Source organism: Perca fluviatilis, chromosome 6 (assembly GCF_010015445.1).
Source record: "Perca fluviatilis chromosome 6, GENO_Pfluv_1.0, whole genome shotgun sequence".
Lineage (NCBI taxonomy): Eukaryota > Metazoa > Chordata > Actinopteri > Perciformes > Percidae > Perca > Perca fluviatilis.
The window spans coordinates 36468308-36484163 of record NC_053117.1 but is presented as its reverse complement, the minus strand read 5'-3'; the positions used below and the strand labels follow the sequence as shown (position 1 = coordinate 36484163).

General features: G+C 39.6%; 1 protein-coding gene and 1 long non-coding RNA gene across 2 annotated transcripts; both read right to left on the bottom strand.

Moving 5' to 3' along the window:
* Positions 1-2852: 2852 nt before the first annotated feature.
* Positions 2853-6366, bottom strand: LOC120560081. Its single transcript, XR_005639418.1, has 4 exons — positions 4904-6366; positions 3568-3743; positions 3108-3253; positions 2853-2896 (listed from the first exon to the last, which is right to left on the bottom strand). It is a non-coding gene; the product is annotated as an uncharacterized LOC120560081 (long non-coding RNA).
* Positions 6367-6669: 303 nt separating this feature from the next.
* On the bottom strand, positions 6670-14486 carry LOC120560019 (proteoglycan 4-like). The gene is made up of 4 exons (XM_039802116.1): positions 14478-14486; positions 10502-11004; positions 8232-10249; positions 6670-7448 (listed from the first exon to the last, which is right to left on the bottom strand). Exons 2-4 carry the CDS (start codon positions 10975-10977, stop codon positions 7141-7143), a joined length of 2802 nt encoding a protein of 933 aa, XP_039658050.1. The 5' UTR covers positions 10978-11004; positions 14478-14486; the 3' UTR covers positions 6670-7140.
* Between the last annotated feature and the right edge of the window lie 1370 nt (positions 14487-15856).

Below are 15856 nucleotides of genomic sequence, written 5' to 3'. Positions count from 1 at the left end.
AATAGGCATCACTTGGGACTTTGGCAGCTTGCAGTGGTCATTTTGTTGATATATTTTTTTGTATCTTTATGGATTAAATGATCAATGAAAGACAAATCAACAGACTAACTGGTCTTGAAAATAACAAATCTCTTTGTTTCACTGTGGTAATTGCCATTGTGCTTCTATGCCTTGTGGTACTGATGACAGTTTATTTTTGACTGACAATAAAATTGCCACATTCAATGTTTCCATGCTCCTTTTGCATGTATTCGCATTAAAGGCCCTTTAAACATGCGAGCTTGAATAAAAAAAAAAGAATTGACGTCTGCTTCCTGCACTGAAATAATCAATGAGGAACATACTGACCTCAGCAGCGACCCACATCCTGTTGTTAGTCCACTACAACCGTATAATCCAGAGTGTGATAACCAGCATGTTAGTTATACAGAGTTTAATTGATTCATCCCTCTAAAACACATAAGAGGAAGTGGTGGAGTCAACAGTTTTTAGATACTTGTACTTGAATATTTCCATTTTATGCTATACTTTGTACTTTTACTATATACGTTTCTATTACATTTTAGAGAAATTTATCATAGCGTTAGTTATTGTGTGAAAGCTGATTCAGCTTTTTCATCACTTTTTTTCGACATACTACACCCTGAATTTTTAATCACTTTTTTGACATGCTATAGCGTCACTTTTTCGACATACTATACTATGCCTTTTTTTAGCCCTTTTGGCGACATGCTTTTTCTGGGCTGGGCATTTTTTGTGGAGTTTTGCATGTTTTTCCGAACTTTCTCTGGCATACTATTTTACATTTTTTCATGATTTGTTTTTTTACATACTATTCCCCTACTTTTTCATCACTTTTTTCAACATACTAAACTAGGACCAGGGACAGGCACAGACATTTGGAGGGGCTATTGCTCTAATCTGGAGAAAAAAAGGCAACCCCCAGTAGAGGTGAAAGCATCACAGGAGAAGCCTCCTCCAAAACTGTATATCTTTCTCCTCATTTACTGTCTCTTTGTCCTCAATTCCTGATTCTGTCTGTGTCCTTTCTTCATACTCTGAATCTGCACTGCTGTGGGTATACAATTAAGAGAATGTCTTAGAGCTCTTCTAAGCTATTGTTGTTAGGGGGTCAAATAATGAAAGCATTATTATTGTTAGGATCAAGACTTAAAATAAATTCTATAGAATAATTAAGAATACTATTCTGCACAGCATCTATCTTCCCCTTATCACACTTTTACTGACATGGACCTTTTAATAGTAACTCTAACACCCACCAACCTCATTATGAGTTGTTGCGTGTTGCTCCGCATACTGTCCCTCACTCTGTGGTCTAAAGCGTTGAGGTAGGGCCTCACCTCATTGGAATTATTAGAATCAGAATTAAGTAACTTATACATTATACTGTATTTTTTTCTGCTAAAAAACTCACTAACACAACTGAACACTCCATTGCAGTCAGTTATCTCCTTACTTCCTGCTTTGCTCTTGTCATACCTACTCTGCCACTAGAGGGAGCCACCACTTTAAACATTAATATAAATTGTAATTGCTACTTAAATGACCTCTGGGAGCATTTCTCAGTCTCTTTAATGTTGATTGTTATTCCATCATTATTCACTTCAGACATATTCTTGAAGATTTTCCAGATGTTTCTTCAGTCACACATTCTACTGAGCTCCCAACTAACCTTGTATGGCTACGTATGATATTTAGTGTCCCAAAAAAAGTTATGATACTCTTTTTTTTTTCAGAAAAGTTGAACTTTTTTCAACTTCAAAAAGATGCTTTCCGAGCTGCAAAAAAGAAGTCAGTGGTGGCGCTTAAAAAAAGTGCTCAGGACTTTTTGGAAAATACGGTTTACTCCATAGGATTATAATGTTAAATAGACGCTGGCAGCTTAAAAAAAGACACCAAGTGTGAACAGCCTAACACTGCACATGGCAAAGAGCAGTTAGTCAGGGTTTGATGAAGTGGAGACATATTTTGTTGAAACCTGATTGAGTACAGTTGAGTACATGAATTTTTTTAATCTTTCTTGGAGAGATTTGGCTAGAGGATAATTGATGATGTGAGAGGAGCTTGAAGAGGCCATGAGGAAACCGTCAGAGGATTAAGAGGCAGGACTTTGTCACAACTTTTTTACAGTAGAGGAGAACTCCTGAACACACATGTATTAGCAGGCTAGAAGGACTGCAGCTTCTGGGATTGCAGTAGAAACAGCTGCTGTGTGGGAGGATTTCCACAAACAGCAGATGACTGAGGAGTGCGAGGCAGGGCTATGTCCATGCTGACCTCGGCTGCAGGAATAGTCGGCCAGTGGAAGGAAAACTTGCCGGCACAGGTCACTGAGGTATTGCACGTTGGCGAGGCAATCCACCCTTACATAGCAACCCTCAGCATGCGCACGTACATTGGTAATTGGTCATATATTTGAATTGTTATCACTTATATTTTTTTGAGAGAGAAAAGTAGTAAATTGTTGAATAGATCACATCAAGGGAGCAGCAAGTATAATTTAACATTCCCTATAGAGATTACCACTTGTGTTAAGGTATTAGCAACCACCTGAACACAAAACAAAACCCAAACAAACTAAATGTGACATTTGATTTGCCAACCTTTTTCCAGACCTTATGTCTCAGATTCTGAACCCAAACGTAGACCAGGACAAGGTAGGTGGTGGTAAAAAAGGTCAGTATTTATTGATGACCAAAATATATTTGAAAAGGTAATGCCAGGCGGTAGACAGGTGAGTCCGGGGATGGAATGGAGATAGTGGTGACCAATGTGTTGAGGATTAAGTACTGGTGAACAGGAGTCTTGATGGAGAACGCGAGGTTGATGGTTCTGGTTACCAGACCGGCGGGAAGGGAATTCCAAGGTGAAGGTACTGAAGAAAGAGGAACAGGAAACAGTTAAACAAACAAGCATAAACAACGCACGAAGCAAACAGGCGACTGACAAGCATTTTATTTCCATTTTAACATTTTTTACTAACATTTTATTTTACTTATGTATATTTTATTATGTGTCATATGACCTATAATATGCAATAAGTTTATTTTTTTCTTTTAGCAAACAATTTAGGCTGCATAACATACTAGTGTGGCTAACGATCCGGCAGGGCCTGGATGATGGTGGTAGTGATGAAGATCAGGAACAGGTGTGTAAATGGCTGACGAGGATCCGGTTGAGAGGAGGTTCTGGTGATCCTGGAATTTTCCGCCTTGCACTCGTTTCCCAGCAACTGGAACGGGGTACAGTCAGGAACGTAAAACACAAAAACAAGCGCCGGTCGTGGAGCTCCGCGGGCTGCCGATATCTCTGTGCCCGATTAGCAGTGCTTTGGCTGTAGCCTATTTCCACCCAATATAGCCCCAAGTCAATATCAGGCCACAATAAGTAATTAGGTTTTGTTTTTGTTGCTGTTGTTGGGTCACTTTTACTCACGGCATTGTTAACAGCAAACAAAGGATTACATTCACTGCGCTAAGCTAAGCTAGCGGCGGCACCGCCGGACTAAGACAATGCATGCACTGAGACAAAAATGCGTTCGCCCACCTATATAAATATAGAGGACGATCTGGCAGGGCCTGGATGATGGTGGTAGTGATGATGATCAGGAACAGGTGTGTAGATTGCTGACGAGGATCCGGTTGAGAGGAGGTTCTGGTGATCCTGGAATTTTCCGCCTTGCACTCGTTGCTCGGCAACCGGAACGGGGTACAGTCAGGAACCTAAAACACAAAACACAAAACAAACCAGACGGACAGGGAAAACATGCTCAAGGGAATGGGTTCGTGAGTGTTCATTTCATCAGACGAGACGAGACTATGTTCGTCAACGACCTTTTTTTCCGTGACTAAGACGAGACGATGACGAGACTGCGCCAATATCCAAAAACGCTGACTAAGATGAAGTTAACATGCATTATTGTTGACGAAAAAAGACGAGACTAAAATGTTTTGCATAAAATAAAAACTAAGATAAAATCTCTCTTAATTTTCATATACAATCGTCTCTACTTTTTCATCGTGAGATAGAATATTCAGCTGTTATGCCTTCAAAATATTCAGAATGATTCGTGCTGTTGCTGCCTGCCTGTGGCTGCAACACGAAACTACATGGAGCAAGAACACAACACCCATAGACAGTAGCGAATACCATAGATTTCTGCCAGAGCAACTATCATAATAATAATAGTAGAGGTAGGCGATATGGCTAAAAGATCATAGGAAAAGTGACCCAACAACAACAAAAACAAAACCTAATTACTTATTGTGGCCTGCGTATTCACAACGAGTAAAAATATCAATGCAGATTAAGACTAGACAATTTCCTAGGTAGATATTGACTTGGGACTATATTGGGTGGAAGTAGGCTACAGCCGAAGCACTGATACTCGGGCACAGAGATATCGGCATCCCACGGAGCTCCACGAGAAAGTCACTGTTTCTGTGTTACTGGACAACCAAATGCAGCTGCCCTGACAGAGCTCCAGGCAAGCTCTGCGTCCGGCGCAAAGTCACTGTTTCTGGGTTACTGGACGGGCAGTGGCCCACCGAGCCCCGCGGAGCTCAGTCAGTGCAGCGCCATTTAGTAGTCCAGTAACCCAGAAAGGGTGACTTTGCGCCGGTCGTGGAGCTCCGCGGGCTGCCGATATCTCTGTGCCCGAGTAGCAGTGCTTTGGCTGTAGCCTACGTCCACCCAATATAGTCCCAAGTCAATATCAGGCCACAAGAAGTATTTAGGTTTTGTTTTTGTTGTTGTTGGGTCACTTTTACTCACGGCATGCTAACGGCAACAAAGGATTACATTCACTGCGCTAAGCTAAGCTAGCGGCGGCACCGCCGGACTAAGACAATGCATGCACTGAGACAAAAATGCGTTCGCCCACCTATATAAATATAGAGGACGATCTGGCAGGGCCTGGATGATGGTGGTAATGATGATGATCAGGAACAGGTGTGTAGATTGCTGACGAGGATCCGGTTGATAGGAAGTTCTGGTGATCCTGGAATTTTCCGGCTTGCTCTCGTTGCCCGGCAACCGGAACGGGGTACAGTCAGGAACATAAAACACAAAACACAAAACAAACCAGACGGACAGGGAAAACATGCTCAAGGGAATGGGTTCGTGAGTGTTCATTTCGTCAGACGGGACGAGACTAAATACGTTTGTCAACGACCTTTTTTTCCATGACTAAGACGAGACGATGACGAGACTGCACCAATGTCCAAAAACGCTGACTAAGACGAAATTAACACTCATTGCGCTAAGCTAAGCTAGCGGCAGCACCGCCGGACTAAGACAATGCATGCACTGAGACAAAAATGCGTTTGCCCACCTATATAAATACAGAAGAGACGGTGAATAACCCTATTTCAACAAACGGTGTCTTTAAGAAGCCTCGTAAAGCCTCGTAAAGGGTTCTGTACTCGACATTCAGAACATTAATATAGCAACAAACTAATGTTTACTTACTTTAAATCCTGGCCTATAGCTAATGGAGTAATTAGTGTTCTGAGTAGGGTTGAGTATCGAATCCTGGTGTTTTTAAAGCACTCCATGGTCAAGCCCCTCCGTATATTTCTGATCGCCTGTCTACTTACTCTGCCGCCAGGGCACTCAGGTCCACAACCCAACGACTCCTTGTCATCCCCCGGACACGCCTAAAAACCAGAGGGGACCGAGCCTTCTCTGTAGTAGCCCCCAAACTCTGGAATTCCCTCCCACCCCATATCAAATCATGTAATACAATTGCTTGTTTTAAATAAAATCTGAAGACGCTTTTTTTTAAGATTCAAAGCTATGAACTGAACTTTTTCTTATCTGTGCCACTATTTAACACTAAACTTGACAGGAGGTTACGTTAGCCTAGTGTTAGCTAGAAGCTGGATTAAACAGGGTAGAAATGCTGTCAGCTAAACGGTGTAAAGTGTGACTGTATTTAACTGTAAAGGAATCCAACAGCGGGACGTCCCACAGTCACCATCTGCCGTTGTCGGAAAAACAACACAGACGCACTTCAAAGTTATTGTAAAATACTCTTTTCCTATCTAGTGGAAGTTCAGCAATTCACTGGTGAAATAAGTTATTATTATAAGTTATTATTACATTATAAATAAATCATTTAATTTTGAGCATATGGCCTTAGCAATAAACAAGCCATTCTTTAATCTCGCCGATAGTTGTTTTATGCTCTTTTTATATATATATATATGTATACAGTATATATATATATATATATATAGAGAGAGAGAGAGAGAGAGAGAGAGAGTTTTCTTTTGACTAAAACTAGACTAAAATGAGCTCAATGGTGTTAGACTAAAATGAGCTTGATGGTGTTTTAAGCCCCCAACGTCTCCTTCCAGGCAGCGCTGCGATCATTGACTTCAGGCACCTAACCCTAACCTTAACCCTAACCCTAATCATAACTATAACCATTGCCTAATCCTGCCTGGAAGGAGACGTTGAGTTCTCTTTTGACTAAAACTAGACTAAAATGATGAGACTTTTTGTTGACTAAAACTTGACTAAGATACATTGAATTCTCTTTTGACTAAAACTAGACTAAAATTATGAGACTTTTAGTTGACTAAAACTTGACTAACAAAAAAAGATATGTAAATGACTAAATATGACTAAAACTGACAAGGACATTTGGCAAGACTAAGACTAAATTAAAAATAGGTGACAGAATTAACACTAGTTTGTGACACCTTAACCAAGCCGATTCTTTTGGGATGTATCCCTAAGTGATCCTTAGTTTTATCCAAACCTTAACCGTAGGAGTGGAAAATGCTCATGTCAATCGTTTTTTTTCCCCTCTTATTGAAATGTTCTCTTTTCAGATTTTGAATGAACCATTCTTAATGTGCCTCTCCTGAACACAGTTAACATGGAATCAAGGTTCCAAGGAAGAAGAAGGCTAAGACACATCTGTCTTCTCCCTAAGTATCTCTCCTTCTTAGGTTTAAGGTACAGTATAAGGTTAGGTTTGGTAAGAATAGGTTATGGTAAATAAGGTCTCTGCCAGAACCTAAACTAAATTAGGCTAGCATAGGATAGGTGTTGGGCTAACCTTGGTTAAATTAGGCTAGATTAGGATCAATTAGATTGGGTCAGGTGGCATTAGTGCTCAGTATTTTCTATGGGTGCTCGAGCTCCGGAGCTCAAACGGTATCGGCGCCTAAGCATGATATATTTATCAAGTGCGGGTGTGCGTGTCCTGACTGGTATTGGCCTGTAGAAAGGTCTTTCTGAGATGTGGCATACCTTCTTCCGCCACACCTTTACTTTCTTGCTGTCTATCTTCAGTCTTTGCTTCATCTCTTCTTTCAGCAACTTATGATGTTGTTTGATGAAGGACACAACCAGCTTCGTCCTTCGGTCAACCAGCCTTTCTCTTTCTCTTAACATCCATGGATTTCTGAGGGGACCTGTAAACAACAGCATAGGAAAGGTTAAGTCTGGAGTCCAATTGTACACTTGCATCCCTCCCAAAAGGACAGATTTGTTATGTTGCAAGTTGTTACAAAATACATGTTGGCCTGGCGCCATAAGTGAGATTACAGGGTTGGTCAGCTATCTTAGCGACTGAGTATTTCCTTTGATCTCCATGATGATTAAATCAGTCATGAAAGTAATATGTGCCCACTGTAAGAAAAAACTAAATGTCTGACAGTGTAAACTGATTTTACACCCTTACTCCTTCCCTGCAGAACAGAACAGAACCGAGTGTACATTTACTTAAGTACTGTGTAACATTATTGCATTACGTTATCATGCTACTTCATGCTTCTATACCACAACAATTTAGAGGAAAATATTATGCATTTTTACTACACTGCATTTAACTAACAAATACACTGCACTGTAGTTACTTTTCAGATTTGAATTTTGCATGGACATTGATTGATGCATCGGTATTAATAATGTAATGTATTATTAAACAATTGTCTATATGAGCCACATGGGTTGGTTTTCTGACTACATTTACTTTCAATGAATGTTATGGAATAATAATTTCACTTTGTAGGACTTTAAATTAAGGACTTGTACTTGTAATGGAGGTTTTTTTACATAGTGGTGTTGGAACTTTTCCTAGTGAAGAAATTGAATACTTTTTCCACCACTAGTTTACTGGAACTGTTCATCTAAAAGAGGCTATACATATATCTTTATGACATTTTATGTGACAAAATGTAAGTTTACTTTCTTACCATGAGACATGAGTTTGCGCTCAGCCACAATGTTTGATGCGATTTTAATGGCAATTTTGTCCATCTTGGAACTGAACCACCAAATGTATATTCTTGAAAGCAGACCAAAGGTTTTCCTCTCCTTCTCCTGGTTCTTTTTCTCCATATCTTCACGCTTCACCCTTTTAATTCTTAACCACTTCTCCTCCAAACGCTGCTTTTCTCTTTCAATGATCTCCTTATCCTCCCTCTCTCTCTTCTCCTTCTCCTGTCTTTCGGTCTCCTCCTTTTCCCTTTCAATCTGCTTCCTCGTCTCTAGACACAGCTGTCTATATTTCATTTCATACTCGTACTCACTCATACGTAATTTTCTCTCCCATTTTTCTATATCCTGTCTTTCTGTCTCCTGCCTCCTCCTCCTTGAATCCTCTAGGAACTGTCTCACTCTCAGATAGATAGGTAAAGGGCTATTAGCCCTTCTTTCTTGCTGCCTCCTTGTGGCAGAAGGCTCGTCGTCTTCAGAAGATGAAGATGTAGAGGCAGGGCGGTCACCCCTTCGTCCGTCCTGTCTCAAGGTGGTTGAAGGGTTGAAATCTCCACGAGACAAAGGTCTCTCACCCCTTTGTACGTGCACCTGAGATGAAGATGAGGGGCTCTCACCCATTTCTTCTTGCTGTCTCCTTGTGGAAGAAGGCTCGTCATCTTCAGAAGATAAAGACGGACTTCCTCCGTCCTGCATCAAGTTGGAAGGAAGGTCTTTGCCAACCGAGGCCAAAAGGCTCACAAATAGTCCTCTGTCAAGCCTCGAGGTGGTAGCAAGGTTGATGCCTGCGGAAGACAAAGGCCTCTCACTCCTTTGTTCTTGCTGCCTGCTTGTAGTTGAAGGCTCCTCGTCTTCAGAAGACAAAGGGCTCTCACCCACCCATGCTTGCTGTCTCCTTGGAGGAGAAGGCTGGTTGTCTCTAGAGGATGAAGACAAAGGGCTCTCCATTTCATCTTCCTGCTTCCTTGTGGAAGAAGGCTCGTTGTCTTCAGGAGATAAAGACGAAGGGCTGTCACCCCTTCGTCCGTCCTGCATCAAGTTGGTAGGAAGGTCTTTGCCAACGCAGGGGAGAAGGCTCTCAAATATTCCTCTGTCAAGCCTCAAGGTGGTAGCAAGGCTGATGTCCGCGAAAGACAAAGGCCTCTCACTCCTTTGTTCTTGCTGCCTGCTTGTAGTTGAAGGCTCCTCGTCTTCAGAAGACAAAGGGCTCTCACCCACCCATGCTTGCTGTCTCCTTGGAGGAGAAGGCTGGTTGTCTCTAGAGGAGGAAGACAAAGCGCTCTCACCCCCCCATGCTTGCTGCCTCCTTGGAGGAGAAGGCTGGTTGTCTTCAGAGGACGAAGACAAAGGGCTCTCACCCCTTTGCCTGCGCTCCTTGGTGTTAGTAGGAGGGTTGTTGCCTACAAAGAACAGAGAGCTCACATCCTTTGGTTTTTGCTGCCTGGTGGTAGAGGGCTTGTCCGTACAAGACAAAGGTTTCTCACCCCTTTGCCTGCGCTCCTTGGTGTTAGTAGAAGCGTTGTTGCCTACAAAGAACAGAGAGCTCACATCCTTTGGTTTTTGCTGCCTGGTGGTAGAGGGCTTGTCTGTACAAGACAAAGGGTTCTCACCGCTTTGCCTGCGCTCCTTGGTGTTAGTAGAAGGTTTGTTGCCTACAAAGAACAGAGAGCTCACATCCTTTGGTTCTTGCTGCCCGGTGGTAGAGGGCTTGTCTGTACAAGACAAAGGGCTCTCACCGCTTTGCCTGCGCTCCTTGGTGTTAGTAGAAGGGTTGTGGCCTACAAAGAACAGAGAGCTCACATCCTTTGGTTCTTGCTGCCTGGTGGTAGAGGGCTTGTCTGTACAAGACAAAGGGCTCTCACCCCTTTGCCTGCGCTCCTTGGTGTTAGTAGAAGCGTTGTTGCCTACAAAGAACAGAGAGCTCACATCCTTTGGTTTTTGCTGCCTGGTGGTAGAGGGCTTGTCTGTACAAGACAAAGGGTTCTCACCGCTTTGCCTGCGTGGCTTGTTGGTAGAAGGTTTGTTGCCTACAAAGAACAGAGAGCTCACATCCTTTGGTTCTTGCTGCCTGGTGGTAGAGGGCTTGTCCGTACAAGACAAAGGGCTCTCACCCGCTTTCGCCCCTCGCTCCTTGGTGTTAGTAGAAGGTTTGTTGCCTACAAGAAACAGAGAGCTCACATCCTTTGGTTTTTGCTGCCTGGTGGTAGAGGGCTTGTCTGTACAAGACAAAGGGTTCTCACCGCTTTGCCTGCGCTCCTTGGTGTTAGTAGAAGGTCTGTTGCCTACAAAGAACAGAGAGCTCACATCCTTTGGTTCTTGCTGCCCGGTGGTAGAGGGCTTGTCTGTACAAGACAAAGGGCTCTCACCGCTTTGCCTGCGCTCCTTGGTGTTAGTAGAAGGGTTGTGGCCTACAAAGAACAGAGAGCTCACATCCTTTGGTTCTTGCTGCCTGGTGGTAGAGGGCTTGTCTGTACAAGACAAAGGGCTCTCACCCCTTTGCCTGCGCTCCTTGGTGTTAGAAGAAGGGTTGGTGCCTCCACTAGACGAAGGTCTCTCACCCCTTCGTCCGTGCTCCCCCAAGATGGTGATAGGGTCGAGGTCTTCAGGAGACGAAGGTCTCTCACTCCTTTGTTTGGACTGCTTCTTCGAAGCGTACACATCTCCTTTAGACCGAGGTCTTGCAAATAGTTTGAATCCAAAAATGGATCTGAACATTTTCTCCATGGCTTGTTTGTATACTTCTCTTGAAAACTGCAAGTACAAACACACACATGCAAACAGTAATTACTTCACTGATAATCACATTATTGTTTCAAGCAGCACACCAAGCAAGTTATTTCTTACTTAACTAAACTTTCTAATTGAACTTATATTATTGGAGAAATATTTCTCTGGTCACTCATCATTATTGCACTGTGCTTGATGAACAAAAATGTAAAAGGTCTGCCACAAATATCACTTAAAATCTCAACACTTCAGACTACAGTATAATGTACTTTCAAATAAATCAATCAAGTATCAATGTATGTTAGACACATATACTGTACATATCCATTGACATATTATAGCTGCAACTAGTACAGTTATAATGATAATATTAACAATATTTTTACTAATTAGTAAGAATAATAAAAATGATAAAAACATTACAATGAAAGCAGTGTTTTCTATGACTAGCTAGCTCAAAAGACACCTTCACTGTAACACGACAAGACATTTTTCTTTTTAGATCAACAACCCACAGGACTTATTTAGTATTTAGATATTTAGTCAAATGTTTGGTGATAAATCTTGAATTCACATGTAATCTGTGATAGAAGCTGCAGAATATCACAAGTGCAGGGACTGCAACACACACATTCAGTCAATTTTGTGCACATGCAATTTAGGCAACACATAATGCAACATTTACTAGGCCCATTTACAGTCAAATTGTTTTGTGCAAGAGAAAAAGTGCATTTGCATCTTCTGAAACACAGCTCTACTAAACAGAAACAGAATTGAATAAAAAAGTAGTTTTAGCTCTGCTGTAAAGTGCAGCTTACCTCTCCAAACGTTTGTGTGGAAATGTACTGAAACTCTGTTAATGTTCTAGTTCTGCTGTCAGTTCTGTTGTTTTGTTTTGATTTTGTTTTAAAATAAAAACATTGCTGGAATGTAGTTCTGCTGTCAATTCTGTTATGTTTTAGTTTTTAAATAAAAACATTGCTGGAATGTAACTAAATGCATTTACTTAACTACCAGAAACACATACAGCCAGGATTATGTAAGTATTAATGTATGTTAGACACATATACTGTACATAACCACTGACATATTATAGCTGCAACTAGCACAGTTATAATGATAATATTAACAATATTTCTACTAATTAGTAAGAATAATAAAAATAATAAAAACATTACAATGAAAGCAGTGTTTTCTATGACTAGCTAGCTCAAAAGACACCTTCACTGTAACAGGACAAGACATTTTTCTTTTTAGATCAACAACCCACAGGATTTAGGGGGCATATTTAGTCAAATGTTTGGTGATAAATCTTAAATTCACATGTAATCTGTGATAGAAGCTGCAGAATATCACAAGTGCAAGGACTGCAAACCTCTTTGTCAATTTAAAGGTTCCTCAAGTGCAAGGAGACACTAGCTAGCTACACATTCAGTCAATTTTGTGCACATGCAATTTAGGCAACACGTAATGCAACATTTACTAGGCCTATTTACAGTCAAATTGTTTTGTGCAAGAGAAAAAGATCATTTGCATCTCCTAATCACAGCACATCTTACTATAATGATAGAATATGACTGATAAAAGTTTTTTTTTTCACAGAATAATGTGAGGAAAGTGAATATACTCCTTCCCCATCACAACACAGCTCTACTAAACAGAAACAGAATTGAATAAAAAAGTAGTTTTAGCTCTGCTGTAAAGTGCAGCTTACCTCTCCAAACGTTTGTGTGGAAATGTACTGAAACTCTGTTAATGTTCTAGTTCTGCTGTCAGTTCTGTTGTTTTGTTTTGATTTTGTTTTAAAATAAAAACATTGCTGGAATGTAGTTCTGCTGTCAATTCTGTTATGTTTTAGTTTTTAAATAAAAACATTGCTGGAATGTAACTAAATGCATTTACTTAACTACCAGAAACACATACAGCCAGGATTATGTAAGTATTAATGTATGTTAGACACATATACTGTACATAACCACTGACATATTATAGCTGCAACTAGCACAGTTATAATGATAATATTAACAATATTTCTACTAATTAGTAAGAATAATAAAAATAATAAAAACATTACAATGAAAGCAGTGTTTTCTATGACTAGCTAGCTCAAAAGACACCTTCACTGTAACAGGACAAGACATTTTTCTTTTTAGATCAACAACCCACAGGACTTGGGGGCATATTTAGTCAAATGTTTGGTGATAAATCTTAAATTCACATGTAATCTGTGATAGAAGCTGCAGAATATCACAAGTGCAAGGACTGCAAACCTCTTTGTCAATTTAAAGGTTCCTCCAAGTGCAAGGAGACACTAGCTAGCTACACATTCAGTCAATTTTGTGCACATGCAATTTAGGCAACACGTAATGCAACATTTACTAGGCCTATTTACAGTCAAATTGTTTTGTGCAAGAGAAAAAGATCATTTGCATCTCCTAATCACAGCACATCTTACTATAATGATAGAATATGACTGATAAAAAGTTATTTTTTCACAGAATAATGTGAGTAAAGTGAATATACTCCTTCCCCATCACAACACAGCTCTACTAAACAGAAACAGAATTGAATAAAAAGTAGTTTTAGCTCTGCTGTAAAGTGCAGCTTACCTCTCCAAACGTTTGTGTGGAAATGTACTGAAACTCTGTTAATGTTCTAGTTCTGCTGTCAGTTCTGTTGTTTTGTTTTGATTTTGTTTTAAAATAAAAACATTGCTGGAATGTAGTTCTGCTGTCAATTCTGTTATGTTTTAGTTTTTAAATAAAAACATTGCTGGAATGTAACTAAATGCATTTACTTAACTACCAGAAACACATACAGCCAGGATTATGTAAGTATTAATGTATGTTAGACACATATACTGTACATAACCACTGACATATTATAGCTGCAACTAGCACAGTTATAATGATAATATTAACAATATTTCTACTAATTAGTAAGAATAATAAAAATAATAAAAACATTACAATGAAAGCAGTGTTTTCTATGACTAGCTAGCTCAAAAGACACCTTCACTGTAACAGGACAAGACATTTTTCTTTTTAGATCAACAACCCACAGGACTTAGGGGGCATATTTAGTCAAATGTTTGGTGATAAATCTTAAATTCACATGTAATCTGTGATAGAAGCTGCAGAATATCACAAGTGCAAGGACTGCAAACCTCTTTGTCAATTTAAAGGTTCCTCAAGTGCAAGGAAACACTACACATTCAGTCAATTTTGTGCACATGCAATTTAGGCAACACGTAATGCAACATTTACTAGGCCTATTTACAGTCAAATTGTTTTGTGCAAGAGAAAAAGATCATTTGCATCTCCTAATCACAGCACATCTTACTATAATGATAGAATATGACTGATAAAAGTTTTTTTTTTCACAGAATAATGTGAGGAAAGTGAATATACTCCTTCCCCATCACAACACAGCTCTACTAAACAGAAAAAGAATTGAATAAAAAAGTAGTTTTAGCTCTGCTGTAAAGTGCAGCTTACCTCTCCAAACGTTTGTGTGGAAATGTACTGAAACTCTGTTAATGTTCTAGTTCTGCTGTCAGTTCTGTTGTTTTGTTTTGATTTTGTTTTAAAATAAAAACATTGCTGGAATGTAGTTCTGCTGTCAATTCTGTTATGTTTTAGTTTTTAAATAAAAACATTGCTGGAATGTAACTAAATGCATTTACTTAACTACCAGAAACACATACAGCCAGGATTATGTAAGTATTAATGTATGTTAGACACATATACTGTACACAACCACTGACATATTATAGCTGCAACTAGCACAGTTATAATGATAATATTAACAATATTTCTACTAATTAGTAAGAATAATAAAAATAATAAAAACATTACAATGAAAGCAGTGTTTTCTATGACTAGCTAGCTCAAAAGACACCTTCACTGTAACAGGACAAGACATTTTTCTTTTTAGATCAACAACCCACAGGATTTAGGGGGCATATTTAGTCAAATGTTTGGTGATAAATCTTAAATTCACATGTAATCTGTGATAGAAGCTGCAGACTATCACAAGTGCAAGGACTGCAAACCTCTTTGTCAATTTAAAGGTTCCTCAAGTGCAAGGAGACACTAGCTAGCTACACATTCAGTCAATTTTGTGCACATGCAATTTAGGCAACACGTAATGCAACATTTACTAGGCCCATTTACAGTCAAATTGTTTTGTGCAAGAGAAAAAGTGCATTTGCATCTCCTAATCACAGCACATATTACTATAATGATAGAATATGACTGATAAAAAGTTATTTTTTTTTCACAGAATAATGTGAGTAAAGTGAATATACTCCTTCCCCATCACAACACAGCTCTACTAAACAGAAAAAGAATTGAATAAAAAAGTAGTTTTAGCTCTGCTGTAAAGTGCAACTTACCTCTCCAAAGGTTTGTGTGGAAATGTACTGAAACTCTGTTAATGTTCTAGTTCTGCTGTCAATTCTGTTATGTTTTAGTTTTTAAATAAAAACATTGCTGGAATGTAACTAAGTGCATTTACTTAACTACCAGAAACACATACAGCCAGGAGCCAAGATGGCACTGACTGACAGGTCTATGAACCAATCACATGCAGTTTGTCAACTGAATGGGCATTTAGTCAGCCAATAGACTTAAAATCTCCAGACTTCAGACTACAGTATAATGTACTTTCAAATAAATCAATCAAGTATCAATGTATGTTAGACACATATACTGTACATATCCATTGACATATTATAGCTGCAACTAGCACAGTTATAATGATAATATTAACAATATCTCTACTAATTTGTAAGAATAATAAAAATAATAAAAACATTACAATGAAAGCAGTGTTTTCTATGACTAGCAAGCTAGCTCAAAAGACACCTTCACTG